The following is a 16,527-nucleotide window of genomic DNA, read 5'->3' as shown; positions in this document are numbered from 1 at the left end:
CCTTCTTGCGTCGGATAAGTTCACAGCGGGGTAAGTTGATTTCTCCGCTGAAATGTCGCTAATTCGCTGAATTCATGACAGGTTTACAAACCGTTTGGTTTATAACAAATCAAATCAACGCGGCTATGTTTCAGGCGCGATGTATGATCTATACTTTTCAAATTTTACTTTTAAGTTGGCATTCAATTTGATGCATCTCTGATGTTTATGTAAACCAAGCCGTCGGGAGAATTCAGCTATTTCTACTATTCCAAAGTATACGTTCCGTTGACCATGATATATCGTTTTAAAAATGTTTCACTGTTTAAAAAGGAACCAACAGGTTGCTACAGAAATGTTGCCTTAAAATAGTGCAGGGGTCAGCAACCCAAAATGTTAAAAGAGCCACATTGGAGCAAAAAAAAAAAAAAAAAAAATGTCTGGAGCCGCAAAAAATAGCTATATTAGCCTACTATCAAAATGACTAAATTGGCTACAAATACAGCCTTCATGATTACCGTATATTCCGCACTATAAGGCGCACCGGAAAACCTTCAGTTTTCTCAAGAACTGAAAGTGCGCCTTATATATGGATCCGTATTAGTTAATCATGGCGTGATTCTGTTTAGCTCAGCTCCATCTTGTGGATGCATAACACAAGGCCAACCACTACTAGAGACGTGTGAAATTTCCGGTTCTTAGATTATTCACGATTCGGCCGTGGAAGATTCGAGAACCATTCACAAACATCCAAATTCCGATTATTGAATTATACAAGGTAAGCTGAACTTAAACTGAGTCAGCGCTGTCTTCGGGGCGCAATGAGCAATGGACCGAGAGTAAATATCATGTTCAATTCATGCCGCTAGATAAAAAAAAAACCAACAACAATACTGTACCTGACTGCAGCTGACAGCTGCTACAAACAACGGCCAATTGCTAGTTGCTACAAACATACGGCCAAATACAGCTACAGTAGATATTTATTTATTGTTTATTGTCATTGTCAGCATCATCAGAATCATTGACAGTTACAGAGTGTGGGATAGTTTGGCCAGAAAGGAGAAACATTGACACAGACTATGGAATAATTTGCCCAAAAAGACGATGACAGACAAAGGAAGACGGGGAAAAAAGCAAATGCTTATCGATACCCGTCCCCCAACAGCCCGGGACGCACAGTCTAGCAATATCTCATATTTGTAGAACTAGATGCGAAATGACTAACAACAGCGGTGTTAAAACATGTATAGAAAACTAGATGCGAAATTACAGATTTGCCGGCGTTAGTAAACAGCTGCCATCTTAAAGCGGTAGACTTCTCGAGAAGGCTCTGTCTGTCGTAGCGAACCTAATTAACTTTTTGTCTAAAATAGTCCTAAATGGGCAAAATCTTGACTTGAATCTATCTTTAAATGATGAAACATTTTTACAACTTTGACATGTCGAAAGATTGAAGATAAAAAGATTCTAATTAAATTTTGCTGCTTTGAGTACTAATGTTTTTTTTTTTTTAATGCATTTGTCATTTAGTTTATAAGAGGAATATGTGTTTGAACCATTTGTTAAGGGCGACGTAAAAAAAAAAAAAAAAAAAGTTAGCATTTTATAGCATTTAAGCTAGCGGACTTTTGCTATCCTCATGTATTACATACCTGTCAACCCAAGGCTGTTGGCAGTCTTTCAAATAGTGACGTATGCCCTTACAAATTAGTGACTAATCTTACAACGTTGTATATAGCGTGCAATATGAAACAAAAATAAAACTCAATTTATATTATTTCAAAAATTTATTGGTAATATTGTAATATATAACTTGGTGCAATAAAAAAAATCAATATCTTCAGCTACATCATGATTATTAAAATTTAACAGTGACTTTTGTTATAATTGTATGTAGCACTTTTGGCAATTTCTATCATGTCTTGATGGCTGCACTTAGGCTCGCAATTCAGTTTGACTTGAAGTTCGCGGCGACCTTAAACGTATATTTGAGACAACAACTCTACCGAAGTTCTGGATTACAGTCATTTCGGAATATTCTGACATCGCTAGGAGCGCACTGACAACTGTGCTACAATTTCCGACATTGCGTATTTGTGATGCTAGCTTCTCTCACTCTCCCATCTCGGGACCATCTCGTCTCAACGAAACAAACTCAGGCCTCCCACTGATTCAGCGGGTGAGTTGTATTTTTTTTAGGGCTGTCAAAATTATCGCGTTAACGGGCGGTAATTGATTTTTCAAATTAATCACGTTAAAATATTTGACGCAATTAACGCACATGTCCCGCTCAGACAGATTTAAATGACAGTAGAGTGAAATGCCCACTTGTTAATTGTGTTTTATGGAGTTTTGCTGCCCTCTGCTGGCGCTTGGGTGTGACTGATTTTATAGGCTTCAGCACCCATGAGAATTGTGTAAGTAATTGTTGACATCAACAATGGCGGGCTACTAGTTTATTTTTTGATTGAAAATTTTACAAATTTTATTAAAACGAAAACATTAAGAGGGGTTTTAATATAAAATTTCTATAACTTGTACTAACATTTATCATTTAAGAACTACAAGTCTTTCTATCCATGGATCGCTATAACAGAATGTTAATGCCATCTTGTTGATTTATTGTTATAATAAACAAATACAGTCCTTATGTACCGTATGTTGAATGTATATATCCATCTTGTGTCTTATCTTTCCATTCCAACAATTTATTTTACAGAATATATATATATAATTTACAGAAAAATATGGCTTTAATGGGATTAATTAATTGTCAAGCTGTGATTAACTCGATTAAAAATTTTAATCGTTTGACAGCCCTAGTTTTCAACAATTGTCTTACTTTGTTAACAAATGTCCGCTAGCTTCAATGCTATATAACGATAATGTTTATGACAATTGGCTAACTTGCATAACAAAAGTCGGCTAGCTTAAACACTATATATTGCTAATGTTTACAACAATTGGCTAACTTTCTTAGTAAAAGTCTGCTAGCTTAAATGCTATATAATGCTAATATTTACAACAATTGGCTAACTTGTATAGCAAAGTTTTGCTAGCTTAAACACTATATAATTCTAATGTTTACAACAACTGGCTAACTTGCATAGCAAACGTCCGCGAGCTTAAATGCTATATAATGCTAATGTTTACAACAATCACCTAACTTGCATCGCAAAAGTCCGCTAGATTAAGTGCTAACTGTCTTATCTTTCCTTTCCAACAATAATTTACAAAAAAATATGGCATATTTTATAGATGGTTTGAATTGCGATTAATTGCGATTAATTAATTTTTAAGCTGTAATTAACTCGATTAAAAATTTTAATCGTTTGACAGCCCTAATTTTTTTCCCTGCACTTAACACGACGGGGCTAAAAACAAATGCTATTTTATATTTGCTGTATTTTTCTGCCGCACATTGCTGGTGTTCTGACAAAGTTGGCATGCGCGAAACGTTAAATAGGACCGCGAATGCAGCGATTCCAAAGTACACACTACAAACTTTCTTTAAAGAAAGAAATATTAACTTACGTTTGCCATGTTAGGTGCACACAACTACTGCGCGTAGCCCTCTCACTTGACGACTTCGCCGTGTCGTTAAGCATTAATTTACGCCATTCCAGTGTTGTACATGTATGTTTATAATGTAAATAGTTTTTTAGCACCATTGGATAACATTGAGAGTCCAACTGAATATAAAAGAGGGCTTTTTTCCCTGCCACAGAAGCTTTGGGAGCAAAATTTTATAAGGGTGCAAAATTTGACAGGACACAGGTCCGTGAAAAAAAGACCCAAATCACACCGGTCCGTGGTGCAAAAAATGTTAGGGACCCCTGGATTAAGCGATAGCTACAGCGTAGTTAATCCGCTGCCACCCTCCCACTTCAAATTATTTGGACGTCTACTAGTGATAAACTTATTCCAATTCAGAGCAGAAGGATGAAAATAGCTTGTTTTTTCCTGTTTATTAGTTGTTTGTAGAATATCCTAAAATCCTTTCCTGATAATTGTTGTACCGCCATTTTGTGAGATCATCATTATCGTGAGCATTGTATCGTATCGTGAGGTACCCACAAGTTCCCACCCCTAGTAATAGCTGAATGGCTGACAGGTGACGACCCTCGTCCCCATTTGTTCACATAATCCATCAAACATCTAATTTTCGTATATGATATCTAAGGCAGTATTTCCACGGAATTCAGATGATAAACGTTTAATTTTCTGTTTATTATTTCTGAGATGAGGCATCACAGGGTTAAGCGGTCATAACTTTCCTCAAATTTCATTAGAGCTCTCTGATAACGATGGCATCATGTAAAATAAGAGAACCTTTGACATTTTTACACGCACACCATCGTTTGTATAAGTCAAAATAAATATTATTAGCTCCAATACACACGGTACACATGCTATTTTCTTGAGCGTTATGTATGAAATGAAGGCTTTCGCAATAATTATAATGAAGAGGCCGATTTCATATGAAATGAAACCGAAACAAGACAGAGGTATAAAAAATGCTAACCCGCCCTCTACCCTGTCTATTTCACTCCAACAGATAGAAGGAAGTGGACGTGTCCTTTTTCAGAGCCAGGTAGGAGCTTAAAATTCAACAAAACCTATAAACATTTGGTTCTTGAAGTCTTTTTTTTTTTGTCATTGTCGCTCCGTTGACTTTAGACGTCAAGAGAGAATGGAATTAGGCGTGACCAAACTTGTAACGGGACGTATTTTGTTCGCTGATAATATACAGATAATTTATGGACTGCCATTTCCTTGTTGTTTGGTTGCCGTTACAAAAGATCCTCTCTTCGACACGATGCACTGTGACTTCGCTGTTTATAATGGTGCTGCACTTTACGTTAAATATTCAAGCGCTGCGAATGAATGGTGCTAAGCTTGTTTGTTGGACGCCTGATATTTTAAAAAGTAGTTTTCCCCGAGTACGTATTTATTGCTGGTATTTTAACATTGTTAAAAACGAAAGGGAAACCGAACGCTGGACCGAAAATGTCGTTAAACCACAGGCCTGTCATAGTTTCCGTTATGAATATCTATTTTTTTTTTATCTCCACTAGACTGAGCCACCTTTTTGATGGCGTTTGATTTTGTTTCAATATTGATTTAAAAGAGAAAAAAAATCCATTTTAAAAGATACCCACCCTCCCCATTTGCTTGAACCTAATCAAAAATGTCAATATGCTCGAGTTTCCTCTTATCATACAAAAAATATTTTCATTTATTCCAAGGGCGTACGTTTGCAGTGGCGCCTCCAGAAATTTTTCATAGGGGTGGCCAGATGGGGCCACTTAAAATCTTGGTGTGGCCAAAACTAGAAGTCATAATTTCAGGTTTTCATTGTATTATTGCAGTAAAAAGGTCAGGGGAAAACTATCGGAAAGACTTAAAGAGCATATGACAAGAGAATAAAAGTCTTAAATGGCATTATTATGTGAATTAGAATCATATTTTGAGACGATTCGACTATTTACAACAATTTAGCAAAGCGCAGATGACGAGAAATTAGTCTTTTAATCTGCTGGTTAGTCACGCCTACCATTATAGACCCTACTCACGTGACGTCACAGCCACGCCCCCGTGCCATGTTGTCCGGATACTAGTCATGTTAATGCATTAGCGCTTCGTAAATTCCTCCTATTATGGCGTGTTTTTCTGCTCGTTAACATTAAACAATCAAAATGGTGAAGTCGTGTGTGGCGGTCGGTTGCAAAAACAGAGAAGATAGGCGGAGAGACTTGAATTTTTACCGTATTCCGAGAGACCCGAAGAGGAGACCGCGATTGCGACTGCTGCAATTCGACTAGAAAACTGGGCTCCAAACGACTACCACAGATTATGTAGTAGTCATTTTATATCTGGTAAGATGCATTTAATATATATTTAGAGGGTTTTGGGCTGACAACCACAATTAAGATCATTGCTAGGCTAATCGCCGACAACATACACGTATGTATGTAGTGAGTGCTATCGCTAAACCATATAAACATTAAAAGCCCTAGCTCCATTGACAAATGACATGAAATACATTAGACTTGACAGTGGATGTTAGCAAGAACAAAAGATTTTGAATTGAAAATTTCGTAACTCACCTTCCGAGCACAAGATTCCTGCTGAATTTTCGTGTACGAGGACGTGTTTCACCCAACCAGCAACGTAGCATTTATAAGCCTCCAAGCTCTTAAAGTTTTTCAAACTTTCGTGAGAATAGGCTGATTTTGTGTGGACAAGATAGTTGTAAATATCAGGATATCAGATGTCAGGCGAAGCCAGCGGGTCGAAAAACATCGATTTAGGCATCAAATACGGATCTGGCGAATGGATAAACTGAAGCTTTTCCACGTAACGCCTTTTACGCAACGGATCCAATGAGTTTACAGCGTCAGATAACACCGGGGCTTCCATGAATTGCTCTATAACTTGCTCGACTAATTGAAAACAATGAGAATAGGTCTGAAAAAGAGGTACAATATGGCGGCCGGAAAGAGCGACACGCCCATTTTGTGACGTAGGTGAGTAGGGTCTATAGGGTTTTAGCGTCCCCAACAGGTGGATGACGTCAGCGGTAGACTGGGCTCATCGGTTTTACTATTCAGCCCATTGAGTTGGAATTATTTAGAACGAGGAAAACGCGACGAAGAGAGCCGCCTGGCGTAAAAGGAGCTTTTCTGGCGAAAATTGTTGTGAATAAATGCTTAAATCCCAAAATTCTTCATAGATGTGGTGTTAAACAGTCTTGGTTAAAAGCAAAGAAACCGTACAGTTAGCGTTTATTTTACGTATATTGACGAAGTACCATGCTAATATGTTAGCGAAGGAGGTTAGCGGCCGCCAGGCGTAAAAGGAGCATTTCTGGCGAAAATTCTTCTGAATAAATGCTTAAATCCTCAAATTCTTCATAGATATGGACGTAAAACAGTCTCGATTCTTGGTTAAAAGCAGATAAACCGTACAGTTAGATTTATTTGATGTGTATTGACGAAGTACCATTCTACTATGTTAGCGAATGAGGCTAGCGGCCGCCTGGCGTAAAAGGAGCTTTTCTGGCGAAAATTGTTGTGAATAAATGCTTAAATCCCAAAATTCTTCATAGATGTGGTGTAAAACAGTCTTGGTTAAAAGCAAAGAAACCGTACAGTTAGCGTTTATTTTACGTATATTGACGAAGTACCATGCTAATATGTTAGCGAATAAGGCTAGCGGCCGCCTGGCGTAAAAGGAGCTTTTCTGGCGAAAATTCTTGTGAAAAAATGCTTAAATCCCTGAATTCTTTATAGATATGGACGTAAAACAGTCTCGATTCTTGGTTAAAAGCAGATAAACCGTACAGTTAGCGTTTATTTTACGTATATTGACGAAGTACCATGCTAATATGTTAGCGAATAAGGCTAGCGGCCGCCTGGCGTAAAAGGAGCTTCTCTGGCGAAAATTGTTGTAAATAAATGCTTAAATCCCAAAATTCTTCATAGATGTGGTGTAAAACAGTCTTGGTTAAAAGCAAAGAAACCGTACAGTTAGCGTTTATTTTACGTATATTGACGAAGCACCATTCTACTATGTTAGCGAATGAGGCTAGCGGCCGCCTGGCGTAAAAGGAGCTTTTCTGGTGAAAATTGTTGTGAATAAATGCTTAAATCCCAAAATTCTTCATAGATGTGGTGTTAAACAGTCTTGGTTAAAAGCAAAGAAACCATACAGTTAGCGTTTATTTTATGTATATTGACGAAGTACCATGCTAATATGTTAGGGAATGAGGCTAGCGGCCGCCAGGCGTAAAAGGAGCTTTTCTGGCGAAAATTGTTGTGAATAAATGCTTAAATCCTCAAATTCTTCATAGATATGGACGTAAAACAGTCTCGATTCTTGGTTAAAAGTAAACTATGAGGCTTGTCAGTTACGAAAATTAGCTGTCTGCATGTGTAAACAAAGAAGGAAATTCCTTCGAATAAATGCTTCAATCACGCATGCATGTTACGAAAAACATAATATTTACCTTGAATCCTGGAACGAATCACTCCTGAGACAATCCTTCCTGTACAACTTTCGTAGTTAAATCCAATCGTAAGTAAATCCAAGCTTAAATCCGACATGAGCGTGTGCCGTCTTCGGCTATTACTAAATGAAGCTCAGCCCCCACTGATAAGGCGTCGTGCAAAGAATGACGAAGTGTCAGGTCAATAGATTTGAAGTCAATGGCTAAAAGATACCAAAAAAATGTTTTGTATTAAAATGATAAATTAATAAATTGCTGAGATATTGGATCGATACTTTGTACCGGCAGATTCTCAAAATCAGGTGACTAGGACTTGAATTCGTGTTCAAAATTATGTGATCGGGACAACTCTAGTATTTAACTGATTTATTAGGTTTTTTTTTTGTTTGTTTGTTTGTGCTCCTGAATTTTGTGTAATTAAACCATTTGAAAGTGAGTATCTAATTCATGCCTGTGTGCTTCTTTACCTATTGTTATCATTTTTTTTCATGCCCTCCCTTCCGATGTGGATAACCCTGAAAAGGATAATGAAGTGTTCCAACTGTGGCCACGTTTGTTCGGAGGCGGCAGCCAAGTTTTGCAGCAACTGTGGTCAGTCGTTGTCAGTCCAGTCGACCAATAGCCTAGGTGAGGAAGATTTTGCTCATTTTTTCGCACGTTCTTTTTTCTGACATTGATCAGAAAAATGGTTGGCAAGTGTTTTAACCATGTAAAACTTTCATCTGCTCAAAGGAGATGACCCAAAATCCTTGAAAGCAGATTTGGCTGCGACATCAGTGAAGCCAAGCCTTTCTGCAGACGGCAAAAATTTGACCAAAAAGGTCAGAATGATTAGCTTTTTTTTCCTCCCGTCACTAAACATTAAATACATGTACGCACGAGAAGAAAATAAGGGCTGCAGCTATCGATTACTTTACTAGTCAATTAGTCTATCAACTAGAGGCGTGCGAAATTTCCGATTCGCGATTCGGCCGTGGAAGATTCGAGAACGATTCACAAACATCCAAAATCCGATTATTGAATCGTACCAGGTAAAGCGGAAGTAAAACACAGTCAGCGCGGTCTTTGGGATGCAATGAGGAACGGACCGAGAGTAAATATCATGTTCAACTCATGCCGCTAGATAAAAAAAAAAAAAACAATCATACCTGACTGGGGCCGACAGCTAAAATACTTCTAAATTGGCAAAATCTTGTCTTGAATCTATCTTTAAATGATGAAACAGTTTTAAAACTGTCACATGTCAAAAGTAAACAGAAGGGAAATAATGGAATAACGGGAGCAATTTTAACAACATTAAATTAATTGAATGTAGTTTAAAGCTGCTGATACAGAATGGGGACTGGAGTATTTTATTTACTGTTATTTTTGTATATTTATTTACTGTTATATGGTAACTTGATACTCAAATAGTAGTATGGTTTAGCCTGAGAGGATTTTTGAACAATTTTGGAACTAATGTACTAAACATTAAAAAAAAAAAAAAGGAGGGGGGTGCATCAATAATCGTTTTATAATCGAATCGGAGCCTCTGAATCGTAATTGTAATCGAATCGTTAGGTGCCCAAAGATTCTCAGCTCTACTATCAACTACTTAGTTGGAATAATCGAGTAATCGGATAAGGAACATTTTATTGTCATACTATTAATTTGACATTCATTCTCGTAGTAGTAGTTCTACTTGTTTCTAGTATTGCTACGAGAATAAGTCGTATTATTACGAAGGCATAGACCTCATAATGATATTGAGGGGGCGCTGGGCCGATTAATAGGGGGCCTGCATTGTTGGCGTGGCGGTCAAAGCTGACCGAGTGGAATCACAGACAAAGAGCTTTTTTCGTTGAAAATTTTTGTGAATAAATGCTTAAATTTATTTATAGATATGGTCGTAAAACAGTCTCGATTCATGGTTGAAAAAAACAAAAAACGTACAGTTCGCATTTATTTTACATAAATATGTCGAAGTACGATGCTAGTCTGTCAGTCAATATAATTTGTAATTTCGGCCAAGAATTTTTCTTTCGGTACATCTCTACTAGAGCTGAAACGAATACTCGAGCAACTCGAGTAACTCGACTTTAAAAACTGATCCGAGTAATTTTATTCACTTCGAGGAATCGTCTAATTTTGCCAGCTCTAAGCATGACGTTTTACCCGGACTACTTTTAATGCGGTACAACGCGCTGACGTCACGTGCATAGAGGAAGAAGCAATAAAAATATACCTGACTGCAGCCGACAGCCGTTATAAACTGCGCCGACGTTGCTAAAAACTACGCCCGAATGTTGCTAGGGTGGTAGCAGCCTAGCAGGTAGCGTCTGATGCGTGTCATAGATATCACATGTATGTGGAACTAGATGCAAAATGACCGACTCAACGGCGTTAATAAAACAGCCGCCATCTTAAAGCAGTACACTTCTCGGCGCTCATAAATAAGATTAATGTTACTTTCACTCACTTACGTAACGTTATCCCTGCGGAGGACTAGGTTTCTATTCATTATGACCACTGTCGATGCGTGGCTAACTCTTACATACAGGCTTTATTTAATCTGTGAAAACAGCGCTAACTGTCAGTTTTAGCTCAGTAGTCTTTGCTGGATAAAACACCAAGTACCACTGGTGCCTAATGTGCTCCAATACAGCCTGTATCATACATTTATTTTGAACACTGCAAAAACTCAAAATCCTATCAGGATTTACAGTTTAGACTAACTTAAAACTTAACTAGAATTTATAGCTTGACACCAGTGGAAATTCAATTGAAACACGTAGGAAAAACACCTAACTTTTAAGTCATGTGTGTTATCAAGTGTAATGACATTTTTAGTTAAGAAATATATATATATATATATATATATATATATATATATATATATATATATACATACATTTTTTTTAATAAGATCTAAACGTTTTTGGAGTTATAGCAGTGAATTAGTCTTTTTTTGTCACATTTGAGATGCAATTGTTGGCTGTTTTCAACAATGTACATCGAAAATAAAGACATTGATTGACTGAAAATGGTTCAATATTACATGAAATGTCTAGTTTTCTCATCTATATGTATAATTGCTCTTTACCTAAAAAAAATGTTTCCGATTACTCGATTAATCGATAGAATTTTCAGTCGATTACTCGATTACTAAAATATTCGATAGCTGCAGCCCTAATCTCTACTTTCAGCTGTTAGCAAAATTTAGTTAAATGCTGAGGTTTTCTCTTTGTATGAAAGTTTCACGTCTTTTTTGTTTTTAGAAAAAAAAGAAAGGGCGAAAAAAAAAGAAAAGAATCTCCTACACGGAGGACCGGTCTGGTTCCTTCTCCGATCCCAACAACATTCGGTCAGAAGGCACGTCAGACACGCATGACGACGATGATGAAGAAGGTGAGATCACTTTAGAAACACTGGTTCAAGATCCAGTAGATCCGTTTCAGAATTCCACCTCCAAGCACAGTGCAAATTTGGGTGCTAACCTTGGTACAGGCTCTCAGACAAAGTATAAAAAGTCAAGAACCAAGGATGTGCAACCTCCTCCGGACCAGAAGACATTTATGGATCAGGTGCCGCAAGGGAAACCTGAGGAGAAGCAGGAACAAAAGTCTTCTACCACTGAGAAACCATCAATGCTCTTTGGCCCTCAAACATCTTCAAGGGTAAAATTGAAGCAAATAAACAGTGCGGTTCAATAATTTCAATCAGTTCTTAGAGGATTATTTGTATGTTCGCAGGTACTCGATCCAAAGACGAGCACTAGTGGGGACCTACACGTTGCAGTGAAAGACGTGCAGAACCAAACCCGTCAGATACAATCCATCAATCCACAGGGTGATAACGTTCAGTCTAATGGCGCACCAGATTTACATGACAATAACAAAGGTGAGATCACTGCACAAACACAGGTTCAAGATCCAATAGATCCGTTTCAGAATTCCACCTCCAAGCAAAGTGCAGATTTGGGTGCTCTCCTTGGTACAGGCTCTCAGACAAAGTATAAAAAGTCAAGGACCAAGGATGTGCAACCTCCTCCGGACCAGAAGACATTTATGGATCAGGTGCTGCAAGGGAAACCTGAGGAGAAGCAGGAACAAAAGTCTTCTACCACAGAGAAACCATCAATGCTCTTTGGCCCTCAAACATCTTCAAGGGTAAAATTGAAGCAAATAAACAGTGCGGTTCAATAATTTCAATCAGTTCTTAGAGGATTATTTGTATGTTCGCAGGTACTCGAGCCAAAGACGAGCACTAGTGGGGACCTACACGTTGCAGTGAAAGACGTGCAGAACCAAACCCGTCACGTACAATCCATCAATCCACAGGGTGATAACGTTCAGTCTAATCGCTCACCACATTTACATGACGACAATAAAAAAGGTGAGATCACTGCACAAACACTGGTTCAAGATCCAGTAGATCCGTTTCAGAATTCCACCTCCAAGCAAAGTGCAGATTTGGGTGCTAACCTTGGTACAGGCTCCCAGACAAAGCATAAAAAGTCTAGGACCGAGGATGTGCAACCTCCTCTGGACCAGAATGCAATTATGAATCAGGAGCCACAAGGGAAACCTGAGGAGAAGCAGGAACAAAAGTCTTCTACCACTGAGAAACCATCAATGCTCTTTGGCCCTCAAACATCTTCAAGGGTAAAATTAAAGCGAATAAACAGTGCGGATCAATAATTTCAATCAGTTCTTAGAGGATTATTTGTATGCTTGCAGGTACTCAATCCAGAGACCAGCGCTAGTGGGGACCCACATGTTGCAGCGAAAGATGTGCAGAACCAAACCCGTCACGTACAATCCATCAATCCACAGGGTGATAAAGTTCAGTCTAATCGCACAGCAGATTTGCATGACGACAATAAAAAAGGTGAGATCACTGCACAAAACCCTCAACACTCGAAAGTCTGTGTGAATTTGTGTGCTAATTTTGGTACAGGCACGCTACCCGAGACTGAAAAGTCAAAGAAAGTGGACGAGAAACCTCCTTTGGACCAGAATGCTAACGTGAATCAGGAGCAGCAAGGGAAGCACGAGAACAAGGACGAACAGAAGCCATCTAGCACTGAAGGACAATCAAAGCTCTTTGGCCCTCAGACGCCATCCCAGGTAAGACTTCATGCAAATGAACAGCCCAAATGAAACATTTCAATGGCATACCGCAAGGAACACGTCACTTTTGCACATTAATATTCATGACGTTAGCAATTGTGGCTAGGTGGGTCAACCTCCTGTTTGTCCCTAATGGAAAAATCATGGAAATAGTGTACGAACGAGATGTTGACTGAGCTAAACCTACCGAAAATGATGTCCCTGGTGCCAAATTCACTGGTAAAGATGTGGAAGAACATACAAATGTTCAGTGAAGAGAGAGATGGCTTGAGTGTCGAGGGCTGATAAAGACGGGAAAAAGAGCCCAAAGTCATTATCAGACAACTCTAATCCCAAGTACCAATGCCTTTATTTTTCATTTTTGCACAAGAAAACAGTATTTTTTTTAATATTTCAAGTAGTAGGGGGTAGGCCTGAACGATATTAGAAAAACTATTGCTGCGATGTTTTTGGGGTTTGTGGTATATCGCAATACTATTTTGCGATACTAATTTATTTTATTTTTTTTTTTAAAGAAATTTTTACTAGATGGCTTGAATAGCTGTTTGGAAAGACGTTGGATGACTCACCATGACCACAGTGTATAGTATTCCATCATTTTTCGCAGTTAATAGGGACCAGAACCCGCCGCTATAAGTGAAAAACCGCGAAGAACCCTCCCATTTTTTTTTTTTTTTTTTTTTTTTTTTTTTTTAGTGTGTGTGCTCAATGTATTTATTCAGATCTAGCACTGGAAAGAGATACATATAAGACATGGTTTTTCTCACTTTTTCCCCCAAAGTATGATTTTTAAAAATGTGTGTGCGTGTATGTGTATATATATATATATATATATATATATATATATATATATATATATATTAGGGGTGTCAAACGATTAAAATTTTTAATCGAGTTAATTACAGCTTAAAAATTAATTAATCATAATTAATTGCAATTGCTCGCAATTCAAACCATCTATTAAAATATGCCATATTTTTCTGTAAATTATTATTTGAATGGAAAGATAAGACACAAGATGGATATATACATTCAACATACGGTACATAAGTACTGTATTTCTCTATTATAACAATAAATCAACAAGATGGCATTACCATTATTAACTTTCTATTAAAGCGATCCATGGATAGAAAGACTTGTAGTTCTTAAAAGATAAATGTTAGTACAAGTTATAGAAATTTTATATTAAAACCCCTCTTCATGTTTTCGTTTTAATAAAATTTGTAAAATTTTCAATCAAAAAATAAACTAGTAGCCCGCCATTGTTGATGTCAATAATTACTTACACAATGCTCATGGGTGCTGAAGCCTATAAAATCAGTCGCACCCAAGCTCCAGCAGAGGGCGGCAAAACTCAAAAACACAAAAAGCACACCTTTCACTGTGCTTTCATTTTAATCTGTTTGAGCGGGGCATTTGTGCGTTAAATATTTTAACGGGATTAATTTAAAAAATTAATTACCACTCTTTAACGCGATAATTTTGACAGCCCTAATATATATACAGTGAGGAGAACATAACACTACCAATGGGAAAACCATTGTGTATCAAATACTGCCAATTGGAAAACCATTGTGTATCAAATACTTGTTCTCCCCACTGTATGTATATATATATATATATATATATATATATATATATATATATATATATATTAATAAATGCTTTTTAAGCACTTCAAATGTAATAATTATGATCAGTTTTAAACATAACTGTCCCACTAAATCATTTTTAAACAAGAATAAAGTACTGTAGTAGAAAAATGCTTGGCTTTATTAAATGCTTCTGTTTACCTAACATGGCTGTGACTCGTGGAGTGATATGTAGAAATTACAAACTCCTCATAATCACTTCTGGCGTTTATTTTATATGTCTCGAACGTCTCCACATTCTCCCCCCACAGACACACACACATTCATTCCAGCCCGCGCTTCCTTGCAGAAACTGTTTAACAAGTTAAACGATGATTGACAGATTGCTGCCTGGCTTCTTTAGCCAGATCAAAGCCGTCGTTAACTTTAATAAGCAAGTGCCGCAGTGACTGAGAGCTGGGAAAGGGGGTGAAGAGGCTGTGAGAGAGAATGGATTGGGGAAAAAAAAACACACAAAAAAACTAACGCACGTCCTTGCGATGGGACTATTGCGCATGCGCACATCACGATGGCGATGTTTAAACGATATATCGTTCAGGCTTAGTTGGGGGATTATGATACCTGTGTAATGAGTTCTACTAGTTTTGGTGAGAGGGTGAGCCGTGTCATTAGCCACGTTTACATGCTGACTTTTATTCATACCGATTCAAATCATTTCGAATGGAAATTTCACATCAGCTGTTTACATGCCACTTCATCTATTCCGATCCAGCGTTTACATGTGACTGCCTTTATTTCGAAAGGACGTTTGACAACTGCCGTCTGACATGCGCAGATTAATCAAAACAAAGCGTCACGTTGCAAAACATGGAGATCGATCGTCAGATCAGCTGCTGTTTTAACTTTTCGAGTGGAAACAAAACTTCAGAATGACACGCCGTTCATTTAAAAAGTTGTGTGGGTGCGCTGTGCGTGTGCTTGGAAGCCATGTTGCAAGTGACGTTACTTACGTCACCGAGTGACGTCACCACGTCAGTACGGAGCATGCGCAGAAAGAACGCAACCAGACACCATTCCGCTTCCCTGTTTACATGATATAATTTTACTTCTAATCGGTTTGGGAAAAGGAATATTCCACCCCTGTGAAACGGAATGAAATTCCATTCGGTTTGGGCCTGTTCATTCCAAATGAGGTGTTTATATGGAACACATTTATTCGGTTTGAACAAATATTCCGATTGTAATTGGTAGAGGTGTGCATCGACACCGCCCTCACGATTCGATTCGATTACGATTCGGAAGGCCACGATTCAATTCGATTCGATTCAGAGGGTCACGATTCGATTCGGTTCGATTCGGCAATGCATTGCGATGCATTAAAGCCTGGGATGCATTAAAATTCTAAAGCAAAGCATATTTTTTGTGAATCATGAGCCAACACAAGCGGACAGACATTAAACAACTTTTTATTGGCTCTTGTGTCACTCCTGGTCGAAGTCAAATGAAAATAGTATACTTTCATATATATCTTTAAAAAAAAAAAAAAAATCAGATCACAGCATTTAATTAGTGCTTATAATGAGACCAGGGCTTTCTCTTTTTTTTTTTTTTTTTTTTTTTTTACACACAGTAGCAGCCTTTCACACAGTGCAACATCTAAACTCCTGTGCAAAATCAGTAATAACAGTCACTGTATTTTAGTCACAACGACCCATCAATAAAAATATTCAAGTAAATATTAAAGAAAACGACAAAGAAAATATTGTAGTGCTGCAACATCTTTATCGCAATATCAATCCAGGGATCAGATCAGTTGCAAACAAAACAT

The 16,527-nt window shown here is 37.8% G+C and overlaps 1 protein-coding gene across 7 annotated transcripts in view; it reads left to right on the top strand.

The window, feature by feature from the left end:
* Positions 1-16,527, top strand: part of LOC130931692 (E3 ubiquitin-protein ligase rnf213-alpha-like) — a 148,551-nt gene that overhangs the window by 6,239 nt on the left and 125,785 nt on the right. For 4 of the 7 annotated variants that reach the window (XM_057860663.1, XM_057860659.1, XM_057860658.1 and 1 more), the window contains exons 4-13: positions 4,541-4,576; positions 8,517-8,620; positions 8,726-8,814; positions 11,251-11,380; positions 11,480-11,649; positions 11,725-11,872; positions 11,972-12,141; positions 12,217-12,636; positions 12,712-12,862; positions 12,932-13,101. In XM_057860663.1, the coding sequence (XP_057716646.1) occupies positions 8,521-8,620; positions 8,726-8,814; positions 11,251-11,380; positions 11,480-11,649; positions 11,725-11,872; positions 11,972-12,141; positions 12,217-12,636; positions 12,712-12,862; positions 12,932-13,101 (1,548 nt within the window). In that variant the 5' untranslated portion in view covers positions 4,541-4,576; positions 8,517-8,520. Of the gene's footprint in view, positions 1-7; positions 31-4,540; positions 4,577-8,516; positions 8,621-8,725; positions 8,815-11,250; positions 11,381-11,479; positions 11,650-11,724; positions 11,873-11,971; positions 12,142-12,216; positions 12,637-12,711; positions 12,863-12,931; positions 13,102-16,527 lie in introns of those variants that run through there. The other 3 variants (XM_057860664.1, XM_057860660.1, XM_057860661.1) reach the window with 3 other exon arrangements.

This window comes from Corythoichthys intestinalis, chromosome 16 (genome assembly GCF_030265065.1).
Source record: "Corythoichthys intestinalis isolate RoL2023-P3 chromosome 16, ASM3026506v1, whole genome shotgun sequence".
Taxonomy (NCBI): Eukaryota; Metazoa; Chordata; class Actinopteri; order Syngnathiformes; family Syngnathidae; genus Corythoichthys; species Corythoichthys intestinalis.
Note: the sequence above shows the minus strand (reverse complement) of the source record. Positions and strands in the feature narration are given on the sequence as shown.